The following is a 27,067-nucleotide window of genomic DNA, read 5'->3' as shown; positions in this document are numbered from 1 at the left end:
CCACACGGTCCTCCGGCGTGGATAATCTCTCTCTAGAGGAATTTGCTGTAGTGGATATTTCAACCACTCAAGTAGACAACTGTAAAAATATGAGCTGTAATCAGGCTCAAGTGTATTTTAACAGCACCTTATATAAATTGCAAATCCTAGCTGGTATCACTTTATACAATATCGCCTCTAAGTGTAGCAAATATCCTACAATGTTAAATCTCTAGTGTATCTCTAAGCTTAAGTAAAGCCTTAGGCACTAAATCCAAAGCCCAGTTCCCCCATGTGCCTAATACGTTCATTATACTCCATATAGAATTGCTACTGAGTAACTGTCACAATAACCCGCTCAAATAAATAAATATGACCCAGTCCCACAATAGTAACTCCGAGTTAAGAACCTCAGGGAAAGCCCTGAGTTCAGAATACATTGGAATATACACATGACGGTCTAACTTACGCGTCATGCAAAAACTCAGATATCAAAAAGCCTGACTACCTTAGTATCCCCTGCATAAAGTGCCAAGATATGCGAGTTCCTTCAGCCGCTTACAGTGTAAATCATGCGAGAAACGTAGTGTCCTCCTCACGCCATTTACCTCGAGTACGAGGACGCGTCCTCCATTGCCATGCTCTTTTAACCTCTAAGATCTATCACGTGATGGTTCCAAATCATGGTCTTTGGTAAACCCATACCAGCTCCATCTTGGAAGTGTTTAATGTTACCAATATTTAACGTATTCTTAAGTAAAAATGCCCAAATACAAAGCGAATGCGGCGCATAAGCCCAGCGCGTATATTGATCTTCATATCGGCATTAGGAATAAGTTATCAGTATCTTCATGTCAATAGCGAAAAGGAGTGATTCTAAGAACAAAATCTACTCTGCAAAAACGGTCTCTCGTATCCGTAATACCTCTATGTCTATTGCGTTACACACCGTTGTGCTCATATATATATCGAATCCTCATATAGCCATATAGTCCAAAGGATGCCCATATTCCCACTGCATTACAGAAGTGGGTGAATATTATTATGTGTTAGCAGATGTACCATGAATTTTTAAGTAATGATATTCTTTAATGTATTATTGCTATTCACAGGCTGGTAGGGTAGTAATTCTAGTGAGTCATATGCGCACGCAATAATCTACACAAGTTCTCGCCAGTGAGACAGTCCTTAACAAACTTGTTCCTCAATAAAAAATTACATTCTGCACATTCATTATTGATCCTGTATAGTACATAACATACTTAGTTATCATCTGGTCAGCTGTGAATTGTTACTATTAACAAATTGCTGTTTATAAATCACATATAGCTAATCACATTTAAGTAATTGTATCCCAACATTTTCATACCAATACATATCTACATATTACACAACATAATTAGGTATAGGGCTAACTTCCTAATATATTAGGGCATGTAAATATCTCCTGTAATTCTACATTCGGTCATGTCAAAGTATGCTAAAAGAATCTATATTCAAAACCAAGACCTGTTAAGTAGTTAATTAACTCATGATATGCCAAACCCCGTCCAACAGCGATCGTATTGACATACTATTGAACAATTTACTTATCCATTCAAATAATAACTGCTGCCATTATATCCCTATTATTCTGCAGTTAATGCCTAATGTTAGATGTCCATTAGAGATGATCATCTCCACAGTTACACTCATAAATCAGACTTGCTTAGTAGTCACTACTGCTGGAATACTCCCCGTTATAGACTCATTTAGTACCTAGGAAGTAGTGTAGCTCCTGGTCAATGTTAAGACCTAACTCTGTCGTTCGTATTCTAAGAATCCACGTTGCTTCGGTCCGCCGCAACTGTAGTTCCCGATTACCTCCCCTTGGGTGTCTCTGTGTTTGTTCTATTCCTTAGAAACTGAAGTCCGTATTTCTGCCCTGCGAGATGCATTTGTTCATGTGTGCTGCTATCGGGTATCTTATGTCACACTGTTTCACAGCTCTTATATGTTCCCCCATTCTTTCTCTTAATGTACGAATGATGCTGCCTACATATTTTCTGCTGCATCTGCACTCAATTACATAAACTACTAATTTGTGGTGCAATTAATGTTAGTGAGGATTTCATACTGTTTATCCCCAGATCCCATGAATTCTTTCTTGCCACTGCTTGCCCATTTACACGCCACGCAGTGACCACATCTGTAAAAACCTGCACTTTCTTGTGAAAACTAATCCTTCATCCTGGTGGGTGTGCGGTAACTCGGGCTTAGTATATTTCTCAGGCAGACGCCCCTCCTATATGGAATATCTGGTCTTAAATCAATGAAGTCATTGAGGGATATATCCCCCTTTAAAATGTGCCAGTGTTTGTTAAGGCTTTTGATAAGTACTTTGGATAGTGTATTGTGATTGGTAACCAACCGTATCTTATCATTTTTATTCTTAGTTTTGTGTTTATTGTGGTCTTTCAGGGTGTCTTGTCTCTTAACGTTGCTAATGCGAGATCTTGCAGAGCTTAATACTTGTTTATCATATCCCCTTTTACTAAAGCGTGCCAACATGTCATTCGCACACTCTTCAAATTCAGGGTCAAAAGTGCAATTCCTCCTAGCTCTGATTAGCTCTCCATATGGAATAGCTTTCATTTGATGTGAGGGGTGAGCACTGGAGGCATGCAACACCGAATTACACGATGTTGCATTCCGAAATAATCAGCTGTGAATCTTGCTTTCTCTAATGTACAGTTCAGTGTCTAGGAATGAGATCTTATCCTTATTGATCTCAAATGTAATTTTAATTTTGAAATCATTGTCATTAGGGTGTCTAACAAATTCATTTAGTTTTGTCTTGTCCCCTGTCCATATCATTATACAGTCGTCAATATAACGGCCCTAGTATAAAATGGAGTCGTTCCATTTGCTTCCCATTGAGCCCCACATCTAAGGCCAACTAAAAGGAATTTAGCAAAATAGGAGGGGGAAGGCAAACAGTTTGGGGGAAGACTACCCTAGGGCTGAGAGGTTTAAAAGATAAAATCCAAAGAAAACAGGATGACAGAGGTTTCAAAGAAGTATTGTGCAATGCTTAAAGGGCCTTGCTGAAACTTCAAACAGGTATAGGAGACTTAAGGCAAGGATGAGACCAGGAGAATTTCTCTGATATCCCTAAGGCTCACGAATGGCCTAACTGACTGCCTAGTGGAGCCAGAGACTCAAGCCTCAAATCAAAACTTTCCTAAAGAAAGTGTAAAATTAGGGTAGGATCATAGTCCCATGGATATACCCCCCAGTGCTCACATCAGGAACTGAATAATTTCCAATGATGTTTGTAGGACTTTAAAGTTTTAGAATACAAACAGGTCTCAATTGAAAAAGCACGATCCCTGGGAAAAACCTTAGCTTTGGAAACACAAACTCTCACCAACCAGACCGAGAGTCTTTTATTGGGTTTAATCTGCTGATTTATCATGTCATGTGCAATGTGTATATTTATCTATTTTTAGTGCATGATGTTTTTATGCATGACAACTGAATTGTTATGATGTGCACTTTTATTGTTAGACCTGTCATACTTAGGGTTGTCTTTCCCCAGACATTTTGCCTCCCATGTTTTTATTGGCCTTAGGACTCTGAGCTCTTTACCACTGCATGTGCTAACCAGTGCTAGAGTGCTTGTACTTCTCCCTTGAAAGATGATGACATGGGTGTATGCCTGATTGCCATATTTGTTGTAATGGTAAGTCCCCTTTAAAGTGGTATACCATATACCCAGGGCCTGTAATTCTACTAGTGGGCTGCAGCACAGATTGTTCCACCCACCTAAGTAGCCTTTCACACCTTTCTCAGGCCTGCCACTGCCATGCCTGTGTGTGCAGTTTACTGCCACTTTGACTTGGCTTTTAAAACCACTTGTGAGGCCTTAAACTCCATGTTTATAACATAAAAGTCACCCATAAGTTAGGCTCTAAGTAGCCCAAAGGGCAGGGTGACATGTAAGTAAAAGATAGGACATCTACTCTTATGTTTTGCATGACCTGCTGGTGACAAACAGCCTATTCCAGTTTATCTACTGTAAAGGTCCCCTCCTCTCATAGGCCAGAATTAGGAATTCCTTAAGACACATTTAAGGTATAATTCTTGATCAGTGAGGAGTAGCTTTTTAATGTTTCATATCTTTGGAATGGTAATGCTGATTCCTCCTTACTGGTGAAGTTGGATTTAACATTACTGTGGACTTTTCTCTGCACTTACTGCTCTATGTGCCTCACAGCCTGTCTCCAGTGCACGTCTGGGGTGGGTGACAGCTACACTTTGCACATTCCCTCGAGATAGTCACAAAAACAGGAAGGCGAGGCTCATCCACATTTTGAGCACTCATCTGCATTCGAGTAGATCTTCCTGAACCGGGAGGAATAGGAGGGACTGACACTTACACTTCAATAGGCAGTGTACTGTCCACACACAAAGTACTGATTAACCAGCCACAGATAGTCTGGCAGACAGGACTGGGTTGCAAGGGATCGTTGTGCACTTCAGAGAGCTGCTTTGAAGTCACCCCCTACATCGAAGGCACTTTTGGGTATAAGTACTGGGTCTCTGACTCCCTAAAATCAGACACATCTGGATCTTTAACTCAACCTCTGTCATAAGGGATGCTATGCTGCTTAAAAGACTTAACTGGAATGTTTTTCTGGAAAAATAGTTTTTCTGCTTGCTGCTCTGCTGCATGCTGCTCCCTGACTCTGCTGAAAAAGAGCTGGATTCTGCATTCCCTTCAAGTGATTTCCAAGGGCTTGCTGGCTTTTCTCCTGTTTCTGAATTCTCAGGGATACAAAAGACTTTCTGCAATTCTGCTGGTGCTGCTGTACTCTGACATCTGTGAGTCATACCCTTGTCTGAGTTGCCCTCTTCAGGTTCCAAATCATTGTCTTTGGTAAACCTATACCAGCGCCATCATGGAAGTGTTTAATGTTACCAATATTTAACGTACTCTTAAGTAAAAATGCCCAAATACAAAGCGAATGTGGCGCATAAGCCCAGCGCGTATATTGATCTTCATATCAGCATTAGGAATAAGTTATCAGTATCTTCATGTCAATAGCGAAAAAGAGTGATTCTAAGAATAAAATCTACTCTGCAAAAACGGTCTCTCGTATCCCTAATACCTCTATGTCTATTGCGTTACACACCGTTGTGCTCATATATATATCGAATCCTCATATAGCCATATAGTCCAATGGATGCCCATATTCTCACTGCATAACAGAAGTGGGTGAATATTATTATGTGTTAGCAGATGTACCATGAATTTTTAAGTAATGATATTCTTTAATGTATTATTGCTATTCACAGGCTGGTAGAGTAGTAATTCTAGTGAGTCATATGCGCACGCAATAATCTACACAAGTTCTCGCCAGTGAGACAGTCCTTAACAAACTTGTTCCTCAATAAAAAATTACATTCTGCATATTCATTATTGATCCTGTATAGTACATAACATACTTAGTTATCATCTGGTCAGCTGTGAATTGTTACTATTAACAAATTGCTGTTTATAAATCACATATAGCTAATCACATTTAAGTAATTGTATCCCAACATTTTCATACCAATACATATCTACATATTACACAACATAATTAGGTATAGGGCTAACCTCCTAATATATTAGGGCATGTAAATATCTCCTGTAATTCTACATTCGGTCATGTCAAAGTATGCTAAAAGAATCTATATTCAAAACCAAGACCTGTTAAGTAGTTAATTAACTCATGATATGCCAAACACCGTCCAACAGCGATCGTATTGACATACTATTGAACAATTTACTTATCCATTCAAATAATAACTGCTGCCATTATATCCCTATTATCCTGCAGTTAATGCCTAATGTTAGATGTCCATTAGAGATGATCATCTCCACAGTTACACTCATAAATCAGACTTGCTTAGTAGTCACTACTGCTGGAATACTCCCCGTTATAGACTCATTTAGTACCTAGGAAGTAGTGTAGCTCCTGGTCAATGTTAAGACCTAACTCTGTCGTCCGTAATCTAAGAATCCACGTTGCTTCGTTCCGCCGCAACTGTAGTTCCCGATTACCTCCCCTTGGGTGTCTCTGTGTTTGTTCTATTCCATAGAAACTGAAGTTCTTATTTCTGCCCTGCGAGATGCATTGGTTCATGTGTGCTGCTATCGGGTATCTTATGTCACACTGTTTCACAGCTCTTATATGTTCCCCCATTCTTTCTCTTAATGTACGAATGGTGCTGCCTACATATTTTCTGCTGCACTCAATTACATAAACTACGTAATTTGTGGTGCAATTAATGTTAGTGAGGATTTTATACTGTTTATCCCCAGGTCCCATGAATTCTTTCTTGCCACTGCTTGCCCATTTACACGCCATGCAGTGACCACATCTGTAAAAACCTGCACTTTCTTGTGAAAACTAATCCTTCATCCGAGTGGGTGTGCGGTAACTCGGGCTTAGTATATTTCTCAGGCAGACGCCCCTCCTATATGTAATATCTGGTCTTGAATCAATGAAGTCATTGAGGGATATATCCCCCTTTAAAATGTGCCAGTGTTTGTTAAGGCTTTTGATAAGTACTTTGGATAGTGTATTGTGATTGGTAACCAACCGTATCTTATCATTTTTATTCTTAGATTTGTGTTTATTGTGTTCTTTCAGGGTGTCTTGTCTCTTAACGTTGCTAATGCGAGATCTTGCAGAGCTTAATACTTGTTTATCATATCCCCTTTTACTAAAGCGTGCCAACATGTCATTCGCGCACTCTTCAATTTCAGGGTCAAAACTGCAATTCCTCCTAGCTCTGATTAGCTCTCCATATGGAATAGCTTTTATTTGATTTGAGGGGTGAGCACTGGAGGCATGCAACACCGAATTACACGATGTTGCATTCCGATATAATCAGCTGTGAATCTTGCTTTCTCTAATGTAGAGTTCAGTGTCTAGGAATGAGATCTTATCCTTACTGATCTCAAATGTAAATTTAATTTTGAAATCATTGTCATTAGGGTGTCTAACAAATTCATTTAGTTTTGTCTTGTCCCCTGTCCATATCATTATACAGTCGTCAATATAACGGCCCTAGTATAAAATGGAGTTGTTCCATTTGCTTCCCATTGAGCCCCACATCTAAGGCCAACAAAAAGGAATTTAGCAAAATAGGAGGGTGAAGGCAAACAATTTGGGGGAAGACTACCCTAAGGCTGAGAGGTTTAAAAGATAAAATCCAAAGAAAACAGGATGACAGAGGTTTAAAAGAAGTATTGTGCAATGCTTAAAGGGCCCTGCTCAAACTTCAAACAGGTATAGGAGACTTAAGGCAAGGATGAGACTAGGAGAATTTCTCTGATATCCCTAAGGCTCACGAATGGCCTAACTGACTGCCTAGTGGAGCCAGAGACTCAAGCCTCAAATCAAAACTTTCCTAAAGAAAGTGTAAAATTAGGATAGGATCATAGTCCCATGGATATACCCCCCCTGTGCTCACATCAGGAACTGAATAATTTCCAATGATGTTTGTAGGACTTTAAAGTTTTAGAAAACAAACAGGTCTCAATTGAAAAAGCACGATCCCTGGGAAAAACCTTAGCTTTGGAAACACAAACTCTCACCAACCAGACCGAGAGTCTTTTATTGGGTTTAATCTGCTGATTTATCAAGTCATGTGCAATGTGTATATTTATCTATTTTTAGTGCATGATGTTTTTATGCATGACAACTGAATTGTTATGATGTGCACTTTTATTGTTAGACCTGTCATACTTAGGGTTGTCTTTCCCCAGACATTTTGCCTCCCATGTTTTTATTGGCCTTAGGACTCTGAGCTCTTTACCACTGCTTGTGCTAACCAGTGCTAAAGTGCTTGTACTTCTCCCCTGAAAGATGATGACATGGGTGTATGCCTGATTGGCATATTTGTTGTAATGGTAAGTCCCCTTTAAAGTGGTATACCATATACCCAGGGCCTGTAATTCTACTAGTGGGCTGCAGCACAGATTGTTCCACCCACCTAAGTAGCCTTTCACACCTTTCTCAGGCCTGCCACTGCCATGCCTGTGTGTGCAGTTTACTGCCACTTTGACTTGGCTTTTAAAACCACTTGTGAGGCCTTAAACTCCACGTTTATAACATAAAAGTCACCCATAAGTTAGGCTCTAAGTAGCCCAAAGGGCAGGGTGACATGTAAGTAAAAGATAGGACATCTACTCTTATGTTTTGCATGACCTGCTGGTGACAAACAGCCTATTCCAGTTTATCTACTGTAAAGGTCCCTCCTCTGATAGGCCAGAATTAGGAATTCCTTAAGACACATTTAAGGTATAATTCTTGATCAGTGAGGAGTAGCGTTTTAATGTTTCATATCTTTGGAATGGTAATGCTGAATCCTCCTTACTGGTGAAGTTGGATTTAACATTACTGTGGACTTTTCTCTGCACTTACTGCTCTATGTGCCTCACAGCCTGTCTCCAGTGCACGTCTGGGGTGGGTGACAGCTACACTTTGCACATTCCCTCGAGATAGTCACAAAAACAGGAAAGCGAGGCTCATCCACATTTTGAGCACTCATCTGCATTCGAGTAGATCTTCCTGAACCGGGAGGAATAGGAGGGAATGACACTTACACTACACTAGGCAGTGTACTGTCCACACACAAAGTACTGATTAACCACCCACAGATAGTCTGGCAGACAGGACTGGGCTGCAAGGGATCGTTGCGCACTTCAGAGAGCTGCTTTGAAGTCACCCCCTACATCGAAGGCACTTTTGGGTATAAGTACTGCGTCTCTGACTCCCTAAAATCAGACACATCTGGATCTTTAACTCAACCTCTGTCATAAGGGATGCTATGCTGCTTAAAGGACTTAACTGGAATGTTTTTCTGGAAAAATAGTTTTTCTGCTTGCTGCTCTGCTGCGTACTGCTCCCTGACTCTGCTGAAAAAGAGCTGGATTCTGCATTCCCTTCAAGTGATTTCCAAGGGCTTGCTGGCTTTTCTCCTGTTTTCTGAATTCTCAGCGATACAAAAGACTTTCTACAATTCTGCTGGTGCTGCTGTCCTCTGACATCTGTGAGTCATACCCTTGTCTGAGGTGCCCTCTTCAGGTTCTGGGCCTCAGAAGTGGGTTCTACAGCCTGCGTGGTCCCAAGATGAGGCTCTGTGCGGCTCAATGATGGTGCATAGCCTTAATCTCAGCAAAGTTCAACAATGACGCAACGAGCCTACTGCGTTGAAAAGATCAACGCATCAAGCTCAAATGTTGATGTAGCTTTCCATCCAAGGTACTTTCTCAACAGGCCCTGCATGGGTCCTCTAGCAGGCTTGCCCTCAATTACAGTTGGCCTGAAATTTGGATTTGCACAAGTACTTCATGACCTTAAGTCACCTTTTGACCGCTAGTCACTTCTCAACACTGGTTAGCATTTATTCTTAAAAAATTCATATCTCTACTTCTACTGCTTAGTTTTTTGTCGTTTTTGTCTTTTTTTTGCTCAGATATTCTCTATTTTTTTAAACCAGTGTGGAGTCTTGTTTTGGTGTATTTATTGTGTGTGTGTGTGTGTGTGTTTGTGTGTGTGTGTGCGCAAGCACGTGTGTGGGTGTGTGTGTGTGTTTTGCACAAATACTTTACACATTGCCTTTTTAAATAAGCCTGACCTATCTGTGACAAGCTAGCAGAGGGTGAGCACAGGTTATCTTTTAGCTTGTACCTGGTAAACCCTGACTAGAGCATCGGCTCCTGCCTGGCGTAGGTGCAAACCTCAGCCAACCAGGAATCCCATTTCTAAAAGCTATAATTATAAATGAATAAAGATTTTACTACTACCAGACCAAGGGTCAATGTCTCCAGGAGACCTTCGGAAGAAGTACATAGAAACTCATAGGTCAAGTGAACAGAGAAAGAACCTATTCCCTAGCAATTCCTAATAAAAAACAATGCCATAATTTTCAAAAAGAAACTTCTAAGATGAACACCACCTTCACTTTTTGAATTCTGGGTACCACTGGGGAACGAGTTAAAGAATTGGAAGGCATAGAGGAGATTTGGTGTTCGTGGACATAGGAGAGTGTCGACCCACCTGCATCCTGTTCATGTAAGCAACTGCAGAACTGAGGTGGTAAGGCATTTGACTTTGATGCAAAGAGGTCCAGAAACACAGTCCGGAAGTGTAGGCATATTGCCACAATTATCTTTTGGGAGAGGCAATATCTTTGAAAGGTGGGAAAGATTAAACTTTGAATCTGCCACCCTGTTGACCACACCCATGATATACACAGCTCTTAGATACAGAAGAACAAATCTAAACTGCTAGAGAAGCCAGAACCTGGGCTTTGGTGCCCCACTTACTGGTTCACATACACCTTTGATACAATGTTATCTGTCCTCAACAGAAGTGTACGACCCTGCAGAGATAATTTAAAAGTCTTGAGAGCCAGGAGAATGGCTGTCAACTCTTTCCAGTACAAAGATTAGTACTAGTCCTTCTTGGACCCAGTCCACTGAGTTGAAACCTCAGTTGCTTTCTGATCCAGTCCTGACCCATCCTTGGTGAGAATTACTTGTTGTAGAAGGACCCATGGTACTCCCTTGGATAGGGAACTTAGAGTCACCCATCATTGCAATTTCTTGCAGATGGTGAGATAAATTGGAATTTGTACATCAATCTGAAGATTTGTTGGAGCAAGGTGTTGCAGGATGAGATGGGACACGACTCATGTGTGTTTTTGTCCAGCAGGTCACAAAGCTGGTGGCAATCTGCAGCAAGAGGAAATACCAAAGCAGGTCTCCTAAAAAGGAAAGAATGCAGGAAAGTCTATTTTACTCCAAATACCTTATCTATCCTTATTTACAACCAATCTCAAGCTCCCACCCCATCCAGGAGGATCTTTATCTTAGTGTGCAGATTGACTGTACAAGACTCAGGTAAAATAAACAGCCACCAGCTCTTGCCTCAATGTACTGCAGAATTTGTGAAGGTATAAGATAGTCTTTGGAGGGCAATAGGAGAAAAAGATGCAGTTGTAGGACTTTGCTTACCCTTGCCATGGCTGCTGCTTCCAGCTGAAGTTTTGGGCATGAATCATGGTTAAGATGCAGGGAGCCACTCTGAACTGAAAGAGAGCACATAAACTTGAACTTTGATTCCCTACTGTAAACTTGTGAAACTGGAGGTGAATAGGTTAGATGCAAATAAGCATCTTATAAACTTTATTTATTAATCCTCCTGGTGAAAGTTGCAAAGCGATGAGCTGTAAGGTGTCCATTTTTAAGTTGCCCATGGAGATGAGCAAGTTGATTTGTTGATGAATGGGTACTAGATAGAATCCACCTGTTTTTCATGACTAAAAATCCAAATATATATTGGGTAGGAAAAGAGATGGTCGAAAATATGACTTTTAGCATTTTATCTTCCTTAGGATTCCTTGGTTTCCTCTACAGAAAAAAAAGCGATACAGAATTACACCATATTTGTCAAGAAAGAAAACCTTTACTGAAGGACCTGCTAGGGGTCAGATGAAGCTTTTTTCCTTCTACATGAAGGATATTTTGGAGAAAAAAATGCACTTGAGGCTAGCATAATGGCTAAAAAGACAAACACTTCTTAAAAATGCTTTCTACAAATGGACACCTTGGAGCAAAACTGATAAAGGTGGATTTCTAGGAGAAAAACCTTCAAAAAACGGGTAATTCACTCCCTCTGTTTCGAGATTCCATGCTCATGAACTAGAAAAAAGAACTAACTCTGAGGGGTAACTACCACTATTGAGATTGGTAGTCCATGGATTCTTAAAGGAAAATAATGCTCTTTAGCTCTTCTAATTTTAAGCCTATCAGGCTTTTTACCCTCATTTGTAGACATGTTAGGCAGCAGGTTTCCGCTTAAGGTGCTGCAAATATAACAAGCATTGGTAATGCATTGGTTCTGCCTATCTAATGAATAAAGAGCTGTTTTCATCAATCATCGTCAGGAAGAATGAAAGAGCGCCCAGACAGGTAACATAGGAATGGGGAGGATGTGGCGCAACAGCCAGAGCTACTGACTCAAGAGCTGGAGATCCCGGTTCGAGTCTCGCCGTGCCGCACAACATCCTGTGATTGTATGCAAATCACTTAACCTCTGCAGGTGATAAATTGTTATACAAATGTGTTGCAATAATAAAAGGTAAAACTTTATGAAAATATAGTTCCACCAAAGTGGATGTTATCAGCATTGATGGCAGGAAACTGATAAGAGAAGCAGAGGAGGAACAAGCATTGGTAAATGCAGGAAAATATTCTACAGCCAATAGAAATTGAGGAAAGGTAAGTGGCATGCACAGGAACCAATGAGAATCCAGAAAAGAGAGGAGACGGGATGCAAGTCCCTTTTAAGTGTATATTAAAAACAATAGATTTCTCAAGCACAGCGCAAGTGCTTTACAGGCAAAACCTAAAATGGAAAGAGACTGGTCTTTGGATGCCTTTTTTTAATTTGTCTTTGGTAGACTTTGGATTTATAATATCTTGGGTCTCTGTACACAGAGAAGATCCTACAATGCAGAAAAGAATACCAAACCCTTTTACTATCAAGTATCACAGAGGAATGATTCCTACAAGCTCCTCACACTGTTGTCCTTTCTGCTGTCAAGGCGATCTGATTCCAAAGATGTTGGGGTGAAGGATTGAGAATGGAAACCATGATTCTTGGATAACCAAACCACAGGTAAGAGTATCTTGTCCAGAACTGCCCCCGACACTGCATCTTTCTCCAGACAGGGTTAGATCATTTAAGGCTGACAGAGCCAGGTGAAACATCATGCTCTTTTTCACTGTGCCGTAAAAGAAGACAAACATGATATCCTTGCCCAGGGATGACCACTTGTTTCATAAATAGAAACATACACTAAAAACACATCATCAATAGGCGCCCTCTTACATTCAACTGTTATAGAGCATGTACCCTTTTCTATGCAGTGGACATGTAATCCATAAATCCAGCACCTTTGGATCTCTGTCCTCTAACAGATTTGAAGTGAGGTAATAAAAAACACAGTGGGCAGACACAGGGACAGGAATTGGGAAGGGTCCGTCCCTGGTTCATAGAGTTTGAGGAGGGGAGGGGCTTCATTAAAGGAGGTTTCAGGGCATTCCTTTTTTAGGTCGAGCCAAGGCAGCAGGTATGCGCAGTATGTCAAGCGCTGGGAGGGCACCCTATGGTGAAGACATGTTGGCTTAGACATAACAAACAATATTGCCTGTGGTGATAAAAGGACACAGATTTTCCAGCCGCTGCTTGAGAGTAGCTCTATATTTACATATAAATCTATTTGTATTACTACAACTGGTTTCTGTTATGTAATTATATATTCACCCACACCGAAGCTGGTCTCTCTTGGTAAATTCAAGCTTCTTCCCAACCACATCTGTCTGTCCAAGTGTTCACTTGCCTGCATTGTATCCCTGAGGCGGAAGCCGGGGGAGCTCTGTTATTTTAATCCCCGTCTTTTTAATCCTTTGCACTGAATCCTACCTGCTGCTATGATCCTCTGCTCGCCACACGGGTCCCTAAGCGCTTCGCCTCCCTCTTACTGACGCAGTCGAGTTGGGGCTGCTGTTGGGTGGGGGTCGCCATATTGGAGGAGGAGTGGGTCAGCAGTCTAGTGCTCGCCCCTCCCGCCAATTAACAGTACTAAAGCTGCGCCGTTTACTCGCGCTCTCACTTGCCTGCATTGTATCCCTGAGGCGGAAGCCGGGGAAGCTCTGTTATTTTAATCACCGTCTTTTTAATCCTTTGCACTGAATCCTACCTGCTGCTACGATCCTCTGCTCGCCACACGGGTCCCTAAGCGCTTCGCCTCCCTCTTACCGACGCAGTCGAGTTGGGGCTGCTGTTGGGTGGGGGTCGCCATATTGGAGGAGGAGTGGGTCAGCAGTCTAGTGCTAGCCCCTCCTGCCAATTAACAAGCATAAATGGCCACACCCCTTCGGAAATGCAGCGGACGAGCGCAGTGGGCGCGTCGACTGCGCGCCGAAGGTGCGCCTAAGGTAAGCCCGTCTGCGCCCGTCCGCGCCAGATCGGGCCACGAGCCCAGCCCCCCTGCACCCCCGATCCCATCACATACTCTGCACGTGATCTGCGGCAACTCAGGACTAGTACCCCCGACCATTGTCTCCACTCAATAACACCCGAGCAGAGTCAACGCATATGCAGACATTGCTCATACAGACTCACTCCTCACGCTACTCCCAAACCTCGCACAACTAAAATGGCCCTGCTCAACTGCAGATCCCTTCCAAAACACAGGACCGAGATTAACCTTCTCATACTGGACAATGACATCGAGGTACTGTTCCTCACGGAAACCTGGACCAACCCAGCCTCCGACCCAGACATAGTCCAAGCTCTACCTCCGGGCTACCTTATCAAACATCATGATAGATCATCAGGGCCAGAAGGCGGCATAGCAATCATCACCAAAGCACCCATCTCATGCCAGATCTTGGACAGCCCAATCTTTGATTGTGAAAACATCCACTTCTCCATTCACCTCTCCCCGGAGAAAACCTTGTCAGGACTGCTGGTCTATCGTCTCCCGGGTCCTCTGGGACAATTCCCCAACTCCCTAACGGACACAGTTACCTCACTAGCATGTCTCTCCTCCAACTTCACCGTGCTCGGAGATCTTAATATGCATTTCGAGGATCCAGGGAACAAAGCAGCAGTAGATCTTAAAGAAAAACCATCACTCCACCCATAACAAGGGCCATCTCCTGGACCCAATCTTCTCCAATATCCTGGAACTTTCCACAACGACTCCCCTACCCATTCCCTGGTCTGACCACCACCTGATTCGTCTAGACTATCTGTTTATCACCAAAACCACACACAGCCCCCTGCCTCAGGCCCCCTCGCGCCCGTGGCACAAACTAGACACGGCTGTCTGGAGCAACCTGCTGACAGCTTCCACTCCTATGCTGGACCCGGACCCCTCTCTGGCAGACACCCAAATTCGTTCTTGGATAGAAACATCCCTAGACTCAATCCTCCCACACAAATACCTACCTAGCAAAAGGGGATCTTTCAAATCACCCTGGTTCACTCCAGAACTGCGCGAGCTACGAAAACAATGCAAAAAACAAGAACGCCTCTGGAGGAAAGACTGGGCCCCCAGCAGCAGAGAAAAATATAAATCAACCATGAAACAGTACAAAACCTGTATTAAAAACACACAAGCCGCTTACTTCGAAAACAAAATCCTTGCAGCTGCCAACTCCTCTACAGAGACCTACCGCATCATACGGTCACTCATGAAAATCCCCGAACCTCAGCCCATCGCAGACCCCACCGGCGCGAGATGCACCAAACTCGCTGAGTTCTTCTCCTCCAAAATTCTAAAAACCTTCCCCCCCTCACCCCCCCTGGCCAGATTCACTAACCCAGTCAACCGTCCCAGACGTCCCCTGCCTGGATGCCCTCTCTCCCATCTCTATTGAGAGGATGACGGCCACCCTGACCCAAGTGAAGAGCAGGTCACCAGCAGACCCAGCGCCGATGGGCAAATTGAAACTAGTCGCCCACATTATATCCCCTGTCCTCACTAAGCTGATCAACGCCTCCCTCTCCCAAGGGATAGTTCCTACCAACTGGAAAAACGCGATGGTACGCGCCCTCCACAAAAAACCCCATTTGGACCCTACGGATCCCTCCAACTTTAGACCAATCTCCCTTCTCCCAGGCTTCAGCAAAATGGCAGAAAAAATAGTGAATGAACAACTTTCCACCTTCCTAGAAACCCACAACCTCCTCCGACAATCCCAGACAGGGTTTAGGCCTGGACAAGGGACTGACACCGCCCTCCTGGCCGTGACAGAAGAGACGAGATCCATCTTGGACGCAGGGGGATCAGTGGCAGTGATCCTCCTGGACCTGAGCGCCGCCTTTGACACGGTGAACCACACCACTCTCCTCCACCGTTTGCACAATAGCGGAATCACTGGGACCACTCTAGCTTGGTTAAAATCGTTCCTAGAGCACAGGACCTTCCAAGTGACCGATACCCACAGTCGCTCCAACGCCCTTCCCCTTCAGTGTGGGGTCCCACAGGGATCGTTCCCTGAGCCCCACCCTTTTTAATATATACATGGCCCCTCTTGACGACATAGTCTCACCATTTGGCATAAAAGGGGTCATGTACGCTGACGACACCCAACTAGTCGTCTCCATCAATCAAGCTGACCAGTCCAGGGAGAATCTGATCTCCTGCTTGCAGAGCGTTTCCAAATGGATGGTAGACTCCCGCCTTAAACTCAACGGCGAGAAGTCGGAGATTATGCTCCTAGGCAACCGCGACAAACTCCCCAAGTCGCTCGCTTGGCCACCCAGCATGGGCGCTCCCCCTACTCCAAAAAACGAAATCAAGAGCCTAGGCATATGGCTTGACCAAGACCTCAGCTTTAGAACCCAAGCGAGAAAGACAGCCGGTACATGCTTTGGCCTTTTACGATCAGCCCGGAAGATCCTCCCCCTGATTCCCCCCAGTCCAGGAAAATTCTCATCCAAGGCCTTATCATATCCAGACTTGATTACGGGAACGTCTTATACCTGGGCACCCCAGCAATTGTGATCAACAAACTCCAGCATGTGCAGAACGCGCCAGCAAGACTCCTCACGGGGACGAAATACAGATGTTCTGCCAAACCTTCTCTAAAGGCTCTGCACTGGCTCCCCATTCAGGAGCACATCACCTTTAAAACCCTGTGTATCTTACATAAAATCCTCCAGGGTAAAGGCCCCCCTATTCTCAAACCCCTTATCAAACCCCACACCTCCACCAGACAGCTAAGATCGGACTCCCTCTCATTGGCCCGCATACCCAGAATAAAAAGAGCAAGTACGGGTGGGCGCCGTTTCGCCTACAACGCCCCAAAGCTGTGGAACAGTCTCCCAATCAGCATCCGTAAAGAAACCAACCTGCTGTCCTTCCGCAGGCTTTTGAAGACCTGGCTCTTCCCACGATAACTCCGTCCCAGGATCATTGCTAGCTGACACTATAGCGCTGGGACGCCCTCGGGTAGCTACGCGCTTTACAAAACCAAATCCAAATCCAAATCCGTCCAAGCATTCATTCACCCAGCCAAGCTGTAGATAAGATGGCTCAGTGGGTTGGGTGTCTGCTAATAAGATCGGTTTTTGGCTTCCAAGTTATAGGCAGCTGGCTCATTTTTTCAACCTTTGTGGGGAGACAAAATGAGGTGAAAGGGTCTACTTAATGAAGACGAACATCTTCAAGCTTGAGGACATAATTTAATCTGTTGTGTGAGTTTCATAAATGGACAGCGTTTACAATACAATTCATCCATATGGAATCCAGATAGACATTGAAAGTGGGGATGCTGGGCTGTTCAGATTACTGTATAAGTGTATTGCACACATAAACTGCACAAACCGATCTGCGTGCCAATCTGCTTGTTCATGGATATACCTTGAACTGGGAGAGCTTCCCCTATGATAACTGTGTGGCAATGACACCCGGTTGTATTTCACGTCATGTGCTGGTCATGGTTCACAAATTCACTGTTGCACCAATGCCTGCAGTGATATCAGATGGCAATAGCTGCTGTGAATGTAAGGCTTGTCCCACCTACAATGCTAGGGGATCTTTGATGTATCGGTTGAAAGGACCACCAACGCAGCAACACTTCAGAGCATCCAAATGTGTCTTACAACTGCAAGAGTACTGAAAGTGGCATGCAATTTATATATTACAAACAAAAAGGGTCTCTCTGGAGAAAAAAAAGACCATGGGAAAGCCAAGCCAACACAACCGACATCCACTCCATGTAAAATAAAATGCATACCAGAAGCAATTTAAGTTCGCGGATGCTCATACTTAAACGATATTGGCATTGAAGCAAGCTTAGCACTGTGGCATGCCCAGGGCTCAACCCAGTACTTTCAAGCTGTCACTGCGTGCACTGGGACACGGCTGTGTCATAACTGAGCAGCAGAATTTACATAATGGGAAACAAACAATTTTTAGAATTGTATTGCTTTTTAACATGCCCTGCACTCTTCAAATGTAAAAGTGTGCCCTAATTTAGTGGCAAAAACAGTTACTTCTGTTTTTCATCACACTGGTAGAAACATTAGTGCAGAATCAGTTCATTCATTTTTTTTTAACATAATAATTGTTGACTAAGGTTTCTTTGTTAAATTCTAAATTACGCAAGTGAAGTGATTTATTTCCAATAACTTTTGTCATATGCAGAGCAATCCTGGTACAAAAACCTTTCTGTATTACAGACTTTGGAAAAATGTGTTTGTCCTGCTTTGCATTAAACAAGTAGCAACATTGTGTTGATTAGTATGCTCTCATTTTTTGCACAAGTGCAAGGTTTTTGTGATATAGTACTTATGACTTAAGGGCCAGATTGCACTGCTGAATGTATCATTTAAAACCCACGTTCTGGCTTACATGGATTGCAGGTGCAACCTGCACCTCCTCACAGGATAGCCATAGGCATGCAGGGTATCAAATCAATCAATGCACTCTGCCAATCATCCATCCACTCTACCAACCATCCATCCTTTCTGCTAACCATCCACCCACTCTGCCCTCCATTCATCCATCCCCCATTCTACTATCCACCCACCCATCAATCATAAATTAATCTACTCTGCCATCCACCCATCCATCCATTTGTCTATCCACTTTAGCATACTCATCTTTTTACCCATTCGTCTATCACCCTCTTACCCATCTTTTCACCTGTCCATCCACCTATCCATCCATCCATTTATTCTGCCATCCTTTCAGCCTGTCTATCCCCCTATCCATCCATCCATTCGCTCTGCCATCCTTTCACCTGTCCATCCAACTATCCATCCATCCATTCACTCTTCCATCCTTTCACCTGTCCATCCACCTATCCGGGGTTGTCTGTCTGTAATAGCAGAAGACCTAACCGTGCCACCAGGGGACTGCAAGCGATCCAACAGCTTATGCTTTATCTAATGATCAGAACTATCCACTATTACTCTAGCCCACCATAACAAACTGAAATAACAGCATGTAATGATTTGCTCTGAGTGCACAAGACTAATGCCAATAATAGTAACTAATACAGCTGAATTAGCGACGAACCTTGGGTTCCTGAGCAGCACGTTGCCTGGCGTAAAGCGCTACAGTGTCTCGTCAGGGGTAGTAGGCGTTATATAAATGCAATTACAATCTACATGTCACACACAGTATTACGTTTGTGACACATTAGGTAGTCTAATAATGTGCTGCATGGCTAAACCCTTATAAGGTCCCAAAGGCGAGACCTATTGGCTTTGCCAATGCATGTTTTTTAGGAGGACAGTGGAATGCCTGTCTGGGAAGGTCAGACACTTAATTTCTCTTGTGCCAGAGATGATGAAATGGATGAGGTGGTAATATTTGTTCTTTCTATTTTTACTAATTGCACTTCCATAAATATTATCTGTCTGCTTAGACATCTGGATTGGCTTAAAATGTGAGTACCACACTATCAGTACTTACTACTGAACATTGCTTCTGCACCGATTAGTGAACGTTTTATATGGGTGTATGGTACACTTACTGTTTGTTGAATTAATTGTGACTGCGAAAAATACTTTAGGGGCATATTTACAAGCCCCTATTGCCACCCCAACATCACTTTTAGTGACGTTGGGGTGACGATAGGGGCTTTGCCTTATTTACAAGGCAGATTTAAGCCATGGCATAACGCTGCCTTGTAAATAATGCAAAAACAACAATTGATGGACAGAATGCAGAACAATGTCATACATTCACCCCAGTAGAGAGATCTGGGCCTAAATCCATCGTTTTTTTGCTCACCATGCCGTTCCAGTTTGAACCCAGCCATATGCAAATCAGTCTTGACCCTGTGCCCCATGGGAACATTCCAGCCCGAACTGCCAAGCCAGGTCCTCCCTGGACTGGAACCAAGCATCCTAGGACCGGTTTCGGGGTTTCATCATCTTGTGTGTCTTGTGTGCCTTGTAAATAAGGCACTCTTTCACGCTGTATTTAGCGTGACGGGGGGGGCTAATGGGTGTTGCGGTGGAACACCCACTGCAACACCCACTGCAACAAAGGGTGTTGCAGTGAGAGTTCCACCGCAACACCCATTGGGTTTTAAACGCTGCCCCCAATTTGCAGCGCCAAAATTAAGACCAGGGAAAACCTAGTCTTAAACAGGCTGTTTTTGCTGTTTCTATGTGTGCTGCTTTGTGCAGCACACATGGAAAAAGCAAAACGCCAATGATTGTTTATGTGCCGGGAGGTCTCTCTTTCTGCACATAAACAATAATTAAAAATAAAATAACATTTTGTAACTTCTATGTGTGCTGCATTAAGAAGCACACATAAAAGTAACAAAACACCATTTAAAGATTGTTTATGTGTGGGAAGTGACCTTCCTGCACATAAACAATCTTCCCCTCAATGCAGACACCCTTGCACTATGGTGCAAGGGTGCCTGTGTTGCCACTAGCCAGCTACATTTTGCGCCAGTGCAGGGGGAAATGCAGGGCTGCACCATATTCTTGCAAATATGGTGCAGCTCTGAATGTCTAAACTGACGGAGCTTGTTTTCAGCCTTCTTGGCTTAAGGACACGCTTCACCGCTTTGTTGGGAGTATGCCCATTTGTAACTTCTCCAGTGAATGAGCAGACAGGGGTTGCTTTTCAATTCAGCAATTAAACCAAGTGCACCCATTGCATCGTCTGTACTTGTTACAAGAAAAGGGGAACTGCTGGCAGATGAGTACAAAATACAAACCTCACATTCTCGCTGGTGTGAAAGAAGAATAGATATTCCCAGTTTCGAAACTTTAATTCAGGGAAATCAGTGGCATAGAGGAATTTAGAAATTTTACAATATGTATCCTGCCTACAATACGTTTTTCATTCATAATATTCTAATTGCATTTCTGATAGCCCGGAAGCTATTCTAAATTGCATGGAGTCTGGTGCACTCATATAGGTTACACTCCCAGTCTAATAACTTTGCATCTGGATGACAAATAACCAACCACAGAGTTTCTAAGTGGATTCAGAAAGCTTTGGGCTGTCACTTACGGGTAATCTTGCTGGCTGTTGTTGTTGAAGTCTCTGTGGATGGAAACAGAAAGGAAGGATCAAAAAGGTGCTTGAGGATTCTGATATCCACTAAAGAATGGCATTGCAGAAGAGGGGTTAAAGGCAACATCAGGGACGTTCTTGTGAAGAAAGTGGTCATGAATTGACTAAAGGAAGGGAAAGGCTAGATTAGGGAGAACAATGGAAGGTGATGAGGACAAAAGTAGGAGAAAAGAAACAGGAGAGGGAGGTTAGGAAGGAAGTGGAAGTGGGTGTGTAGTGAGGCGAGGCAGTGGAAAGCGACAGATGTATAGGTAGCAGAAGAGAGATAGCCAAGAAAATGGTGGCTTAGAAAGAAAAAGCGGAAAATAAATATGAAGCATTGAGTGATAAAGCAACAAAGATAAAAGTGTGGCAGTGGACGACAAAGTGTGAGAGTGGACAAAGGAGGGTAGGTCAAACTGTAGAGGGAATTCTTGATGTCTTAACCAGAATAGTATGATTCACACTACAATCTCAGAGGCCCCACTCAAACCATCTGTATTTCTGTTTTTAGTATTGTAGAGCGACTTTTCCTTATACTGAGGGTACGGGAATTATAACAATGTTAGAATACAAATGTATATAGGAGAATATCGGGCCAGCTTGGAAATCGAAACGAGCCCTGTTCAAAAGAGGCCACACAGAATCCCATTGCCATAAAGGTGACAAAAATGCCGTTTTATTTAGTCAAAAGCTCTCACTTAACAAGGAGGGCTCTTTTTAGGTTTATGAAAATGGTCCTAAACTATTGTTTTACGTACTCTGCAATTTAAATCAGGCTCCTTACATGGAAGGGATTCTTAAACAATTACCCAACACTAATACTCTTAGGGCCAGATGTATCAAAGGGTTTTACCCATTCTGTGTCTATGGGAAAATGTGTTTATACATATGGCCCTTAGAGACATGGCGATTTCAACATTATATGGTCCACTTTTTAGAGATAGGTTGTTGCCTAATTTGTTGCCTGTAAACGCCAAGTAGAAAAGACATTTGGTGGACAAATGTCTGATGTGGAATAGCAGAATATGCTTAGGTATAACAAGGAGGTCCAGAAGGTTTACCTAGGTTCACTGCACAAATTAAATTATTTTGTAGAAAGGGTCTCACGTAGTACTTCTAGGCAAGATCTATCCTTATCGCAGTGATAGTTGTCCCAGATGCTCCAATGGGTCTTACAACATCCTATATATGATATAGCAGTGCCCAAAGGTGGTGGAGTGTTGGAATAAAGTGCTGAATCAACCAAGAGAAAGATGGGAGTTCTGAGACATTGTGTGCTGGGATTGCACTCGATATCTAAGAAGGGTAAGTAGAAATGCCAGATGATGGTTGGTGCGTATCTATTCAATGGCCACAGAGTGGTGTTCCCCGTGCCCCGCTATGAGATAAGTGCATGATCACAATGGAGGGCTTTTGACAGAAGAACTCTGTATGTCATGACTGAGGGCAAATGTAGAGATGGAGAGGAGTTGAAGAGTGTTAGAAAGAATGAAGGAGAATGGAAATGAAGAGGCGTCATCCTCATTGCTTGCAACCTAAAGAACACAGTCCCTATTTCCTGCACTATCCAATGTTGTAATTTCTTGTTACTAGTCACCTTAATCACTGTGTGATTTGTTAAAAATTTTCAGCCTTAACTAGAATCATGTTAGAATCTACATCAATACGTGTGTGTGTTTGTGCACAAGCACAAACGTGTTTGTGTATCACTATGCACAGTACATCCTCACTCCTTGGCTCTATTGTAAGTCATGTAATCATTGGGCTACCCTTGAAGACGTGGCATGAATGGATTCAGCATTTTTAAAGGTTCAGGAAATAGAGGCAGACGGGGGTCCAGTTTCTGGACATCTTGAAGGGTGTTGTGATTAGCCATACATAAATAACCATCTAACTCATTTATACAAATTCCCACTGAAAAATACAACCAAAGACAATGTAGGAGAAACAATAGGAATGTGGTCATGATATGAAATCAGAAAATGAATGGCTGCAGTAGCGAGGTGGTATCTCAAGAGTAAGACTGTAAAATATTGTTCACTCAAAGGGTAGTGTGTGCAAAAAACATTCTTTAGACAAACTGATGAAGACAACGGCAAATGAAATCAAGGAGTGCTCGGAAAAAAGTAATGAGCACTCATAATTAGCAATAAAGGATAAACCTGGAGACCACAAAGGCTCTGTTAACAAAGGTCAGAAAAGGAGTTAGCGGAATAGGGACTTCTGAGAGTGTCATCATCTGCTATTGCATTATAATTTCATGTAGCAGACTATGTTGAGAATTGTGCTCAAGAACAATACAATATGCTTTGTATTAGCAGAAACACTAAGGTAAATCTCCATGAATCGTGGGAAGTGAAGTAGGATGACTAAGTATTAAATGACTAGGGCCACAGAAAATAAAGGTGATATTAGTACAATGTCTCTGAAATACCAATACATGTATGAAGATTGTAGTTGCGTGTCAAAGGGGCCTCATGTGTGGTTTACTGTAGCACCGCCCAACTGGGTTTAAAAATCATTAGCCTGTTGAGATATCCAACAATATCCCTATAGTGTTACATACCTTTGAATATTGTTAATCACTTAATTGCTAAGGGTCCCGACCACCAATTCAGAACATTTTTGGACATTTGGTGGCGTTCATGGTTTAGCCTTTATAACTTGGTTACCCAGAAGACAAACAGGACATTTACATCTTCTTCCCATTTGTGGGGGATTGTAAAGTTACCAGGGGATTGCGATTTATCTTGAAGGCATCTGAGAAAATATCTAAAGTGTGCCAATGTTATTGTTTTTTTTTTTTCAGAAAGGGAAAAAAGTGCATTGCAACAATGTGTGTTTTTTCTAAATATGGCACAAATTAAAGGTTTGGTGTTCTAATATTGCCTTCCTACCAGCTTACAGAAAGAAGCGGAGTAAAGAAAAACTTGGGTCAAGAGTTCTTACCTACTTATAAATAGTAAGGGAAAGAGATATGAAACCCAAGGATGAACCCACAAAAGGTATACATTTCTGAAACCTATGCAAAATTCTGAAATACAAGCAGCCATCTGAATACATCTGTAGGAAAGTAGGATCTGCTTTTATGGTTACCCCCACTTTGTGCCTGGTGCTATCCAGTTTCTGAATAGTCTGACTGGGATCCTGCTAACCAGGACCCCAGTCTCTATGCTTTCTCCCCTAAATTGGTATGGTAAATACTTAGGTACATCCTAGATTGGACACTAGTGTACCCTTATCAGTGCCTAGTAAATGGCACTGAGGTAGCCAGGACATAGGTACACCAGGAGTTTCCCATGGGCTGAAGCATGGATTATGCCACCCACAGGAGAGACCACTCAAACTGTAACTACAGGCCTGCCATTGCAGCCTGTGTAAGCTGGTGCTAGAACCACTTATGAAAGATATAGGTTTTCCTATATCTAAGGTCACTGCACTTAAAACCTAAATGCCATTAAGATACATAGAGTGATTATGCGTCATTAGGCAATGACCATCTCTTAACTGACTGTAAGGAACCCTGTCATGTTTGGTATCAAACATGTTGGAATCATACCCAAATGTTGTGTGAGGTATGATTCCATGCACTATAAAGCTCCTCTGGGAGGCCCTCAGTGCTCCCGGTACCAGTCTTCTAGACCTGGACAGGACAACATGGTGGACACAATTCTGCCTTCCTGCTGCTGAGCCAAGCTCGAGCAGGGGAAGGCAGAACAATAGGTATCCTTTCACAGGGAGATGTGACCACCTCCCAGACAGGGTTTAGTGTATCGGGGCTGGGTGGGAGCGCTTACCAGCCCCACTCGGTCTGCTTGAAGGGCACATTTGGTGCCCTCCTTGCATAGTCCAGTTCAAACCAGCTCAGTGAGCCATTGGCTCCTGCTCTGGTGTAAAACTGGACAAAGGACATTGGAGTATCCTCCCCACTGTCCGACGCTCCCCTGGCAGGGAACCCCGAATCTTCCCAACTCTTTCCTTAGGGTACTTAAGGACTTACCCGAGGATAGGTCCCTAGATTTGTCATGGAACAAGATTCATTTCAAGACACTACTTCTTCTTCGACCATCTGGACATCGCTGGACTTCGCTCTGGGTATCAAGGCTGCAACTAGGGAGACTACTGCAACTCATGATTTCATCGCCTGCTCGTCTGCTGCAACGTCCGTGCCTGTGCCCCCATACTAAACCTTCCAAGACCTGTGGTCATCTAAGACACCTGAAGGATTCTCCATTGAAGTGAAGGAGTTGCTTCCCTGTATCTGCAGGTACAGCAACTAAGCTGTCTGGTCTGCTCATCCTGGGCTCCCACGGACTCTAAAAGGTTGCTCTCCACAGCTACCCCTTAGAGAGCTTTCCAAGGTTGTCTAAGACCACTAAAATCACCATAAGGGTTGTCTAGATTGGTGCAGGGTACCCACTTACATAAGTGTGCACCATATACCAAGCCAGCTTCTCACAACATCAGTCAAGGTTTGCTCAAAGAAATTTATCGTTGAAAAAAAAAATAGTGAAAGCAAGTAGGTAAAACGAGAAATAGATGAAAGTTTTTTAACTGAACACTAATCAAGGTAATAATACACCACTTTATCTGACAGACGCTTTTATTCACAGAGCTACTTCAATTTTGTCAGCTGTCCAAAAACCTGCAATACATAGAGCTATCAACCGGGCCACAACGCACAATGATTTTTCAATGTGTACCAACCATGCACCACTTCGTAAGGAAAAATATACTGAACAAAAATGGGTGTGAAGGAAATCTATGCATTTTTAAAGCTATGTAAGGCATTTTATAAATGAAACAACCCACACCAAGAATCTGATTTTGAGGACAACTGGTTATTCATAACAACCCCTAATTTTGGATTATCCATAATGCCAGTTTGTTCTAATGGTGTTTTTACAAAATTTGTTTTTTGAGAATACCAACTTGGAACCAAACCTATGAGGAAATATAATAAAAAATGTCCCATCATTCTGCATTCTTACACTTCTCCTGATGAAACCTGTTCCCCACATTTGTAGGTGTATCTAATGAATGGTACAGGAAATACTATAAAAAAGGGGGGAAGGGAGATCACTTCAGGATCACATGCGACAGCATACTTACAAGAGATACACACGTCCAGGATAGCTGGAGTGCAAGCGGAAATGTTGGACGTCCCGATTTGGGTAGAGGAAGTGGTTGGGGCGATATCACGCCTTAAACTTCTGAAGTTGCCAGGATGGACGGATTCTCGGCAGGCTTCTATAAATCCTTTTGCCATATCCTAGCCCCACTCTTGATAAGATTTCTTTGATTCATTCGTAGGACTGTGGTCAATTCCTCCTGACATGCTGGCAGCAGCTATAAAAGTCCTACCCAAACCGGGGAAGAATAAAAAACAGTGTGGCTCCTATCGTCCGGTGCCCCTCCTCAATGTGGACCTTAGGTTGTTCACCAGCATCTTTGTGGCAAGACTAGGACCCTTGATGCCCGGTATATTAGAGCCAGATCAGGCGGGATTTATTGAAAATCGACAGAGCGGAGACAATACCAAACGGACCCTTCATTTGATCGATAAAGCTCACCGCACACACATCGACGCCCTGCTTTTAACGGTCTATGCCGAAAAGGCATTTGACTGGGTGGACTGGAACTTCCTAAACCAAACCTTGATTCACTTTGGTATGGGAGACCGATTCAGAGCTTGGGTGGCGAGTTGCTATAGCTCACCCACCGCCTCTATCAGGGTAAATGGGATATAGTCTCGGCCTTTTGTCATTCAGTGGGGTACAAGGCAGGGATGCCCATTGTCGCCCCTCTTATTCGCCTTATACATTGAGCCGCTGGCCCAGAGGGTCAGGGACACCCTGGACATTACGGGCATTCCCTTTGGGGGGATAAGACTCGCAATAAGCCTCTACTCCGATGACATACTAGCTTCACT

General features: G+C 43.1%; 1 protein-coding gene across 7 annotated transcripts in view; it reads right to left on the bottom strand.

Moving 5' to 3' along the window:
• The window catches only part of LOC146866836 (scavenger receptor cysteine-rich domain-containing protein DMBT1-like), a 434,615-nt gene that overhangs the window by 38,312 nt on the left and 369,236 nt on the right, over positions 1-27,067 (bottom strand). For all 7 annotated transcript variants that reach the window (XM_085601880.1, XM_085601907.1, XM_085601925.1 and 4 more), the window contains one exon: positions 21,091-21,123. In XM_085601880.1, coding sequence (XP_085458006.1) covers positions 21,091-21,123 — 33 coding nt within the window. The remainder of the gene's footprint in view (positions 1-21,090; positions 21,124-27,067) is intronic.

This window comes from Triturus cristatus, chromosome 1_2, assembly GCF_964204655.1.
Source record: "Triturus cristatus chromosome 1_2, aTriCri1.1, whole genome shotgun sequence".
Lineage (NCBI taxonomy): Eukaryota > Metazoa > Chordata > Amphibia > Caudata > Salamandridae > Triturus > Triturus cristatus.
The sequence above is the reverse complement of the archived record's forward strand: the minus strand, read 5'-3'. Positions and strand labels throughout refer to the sequence as shown.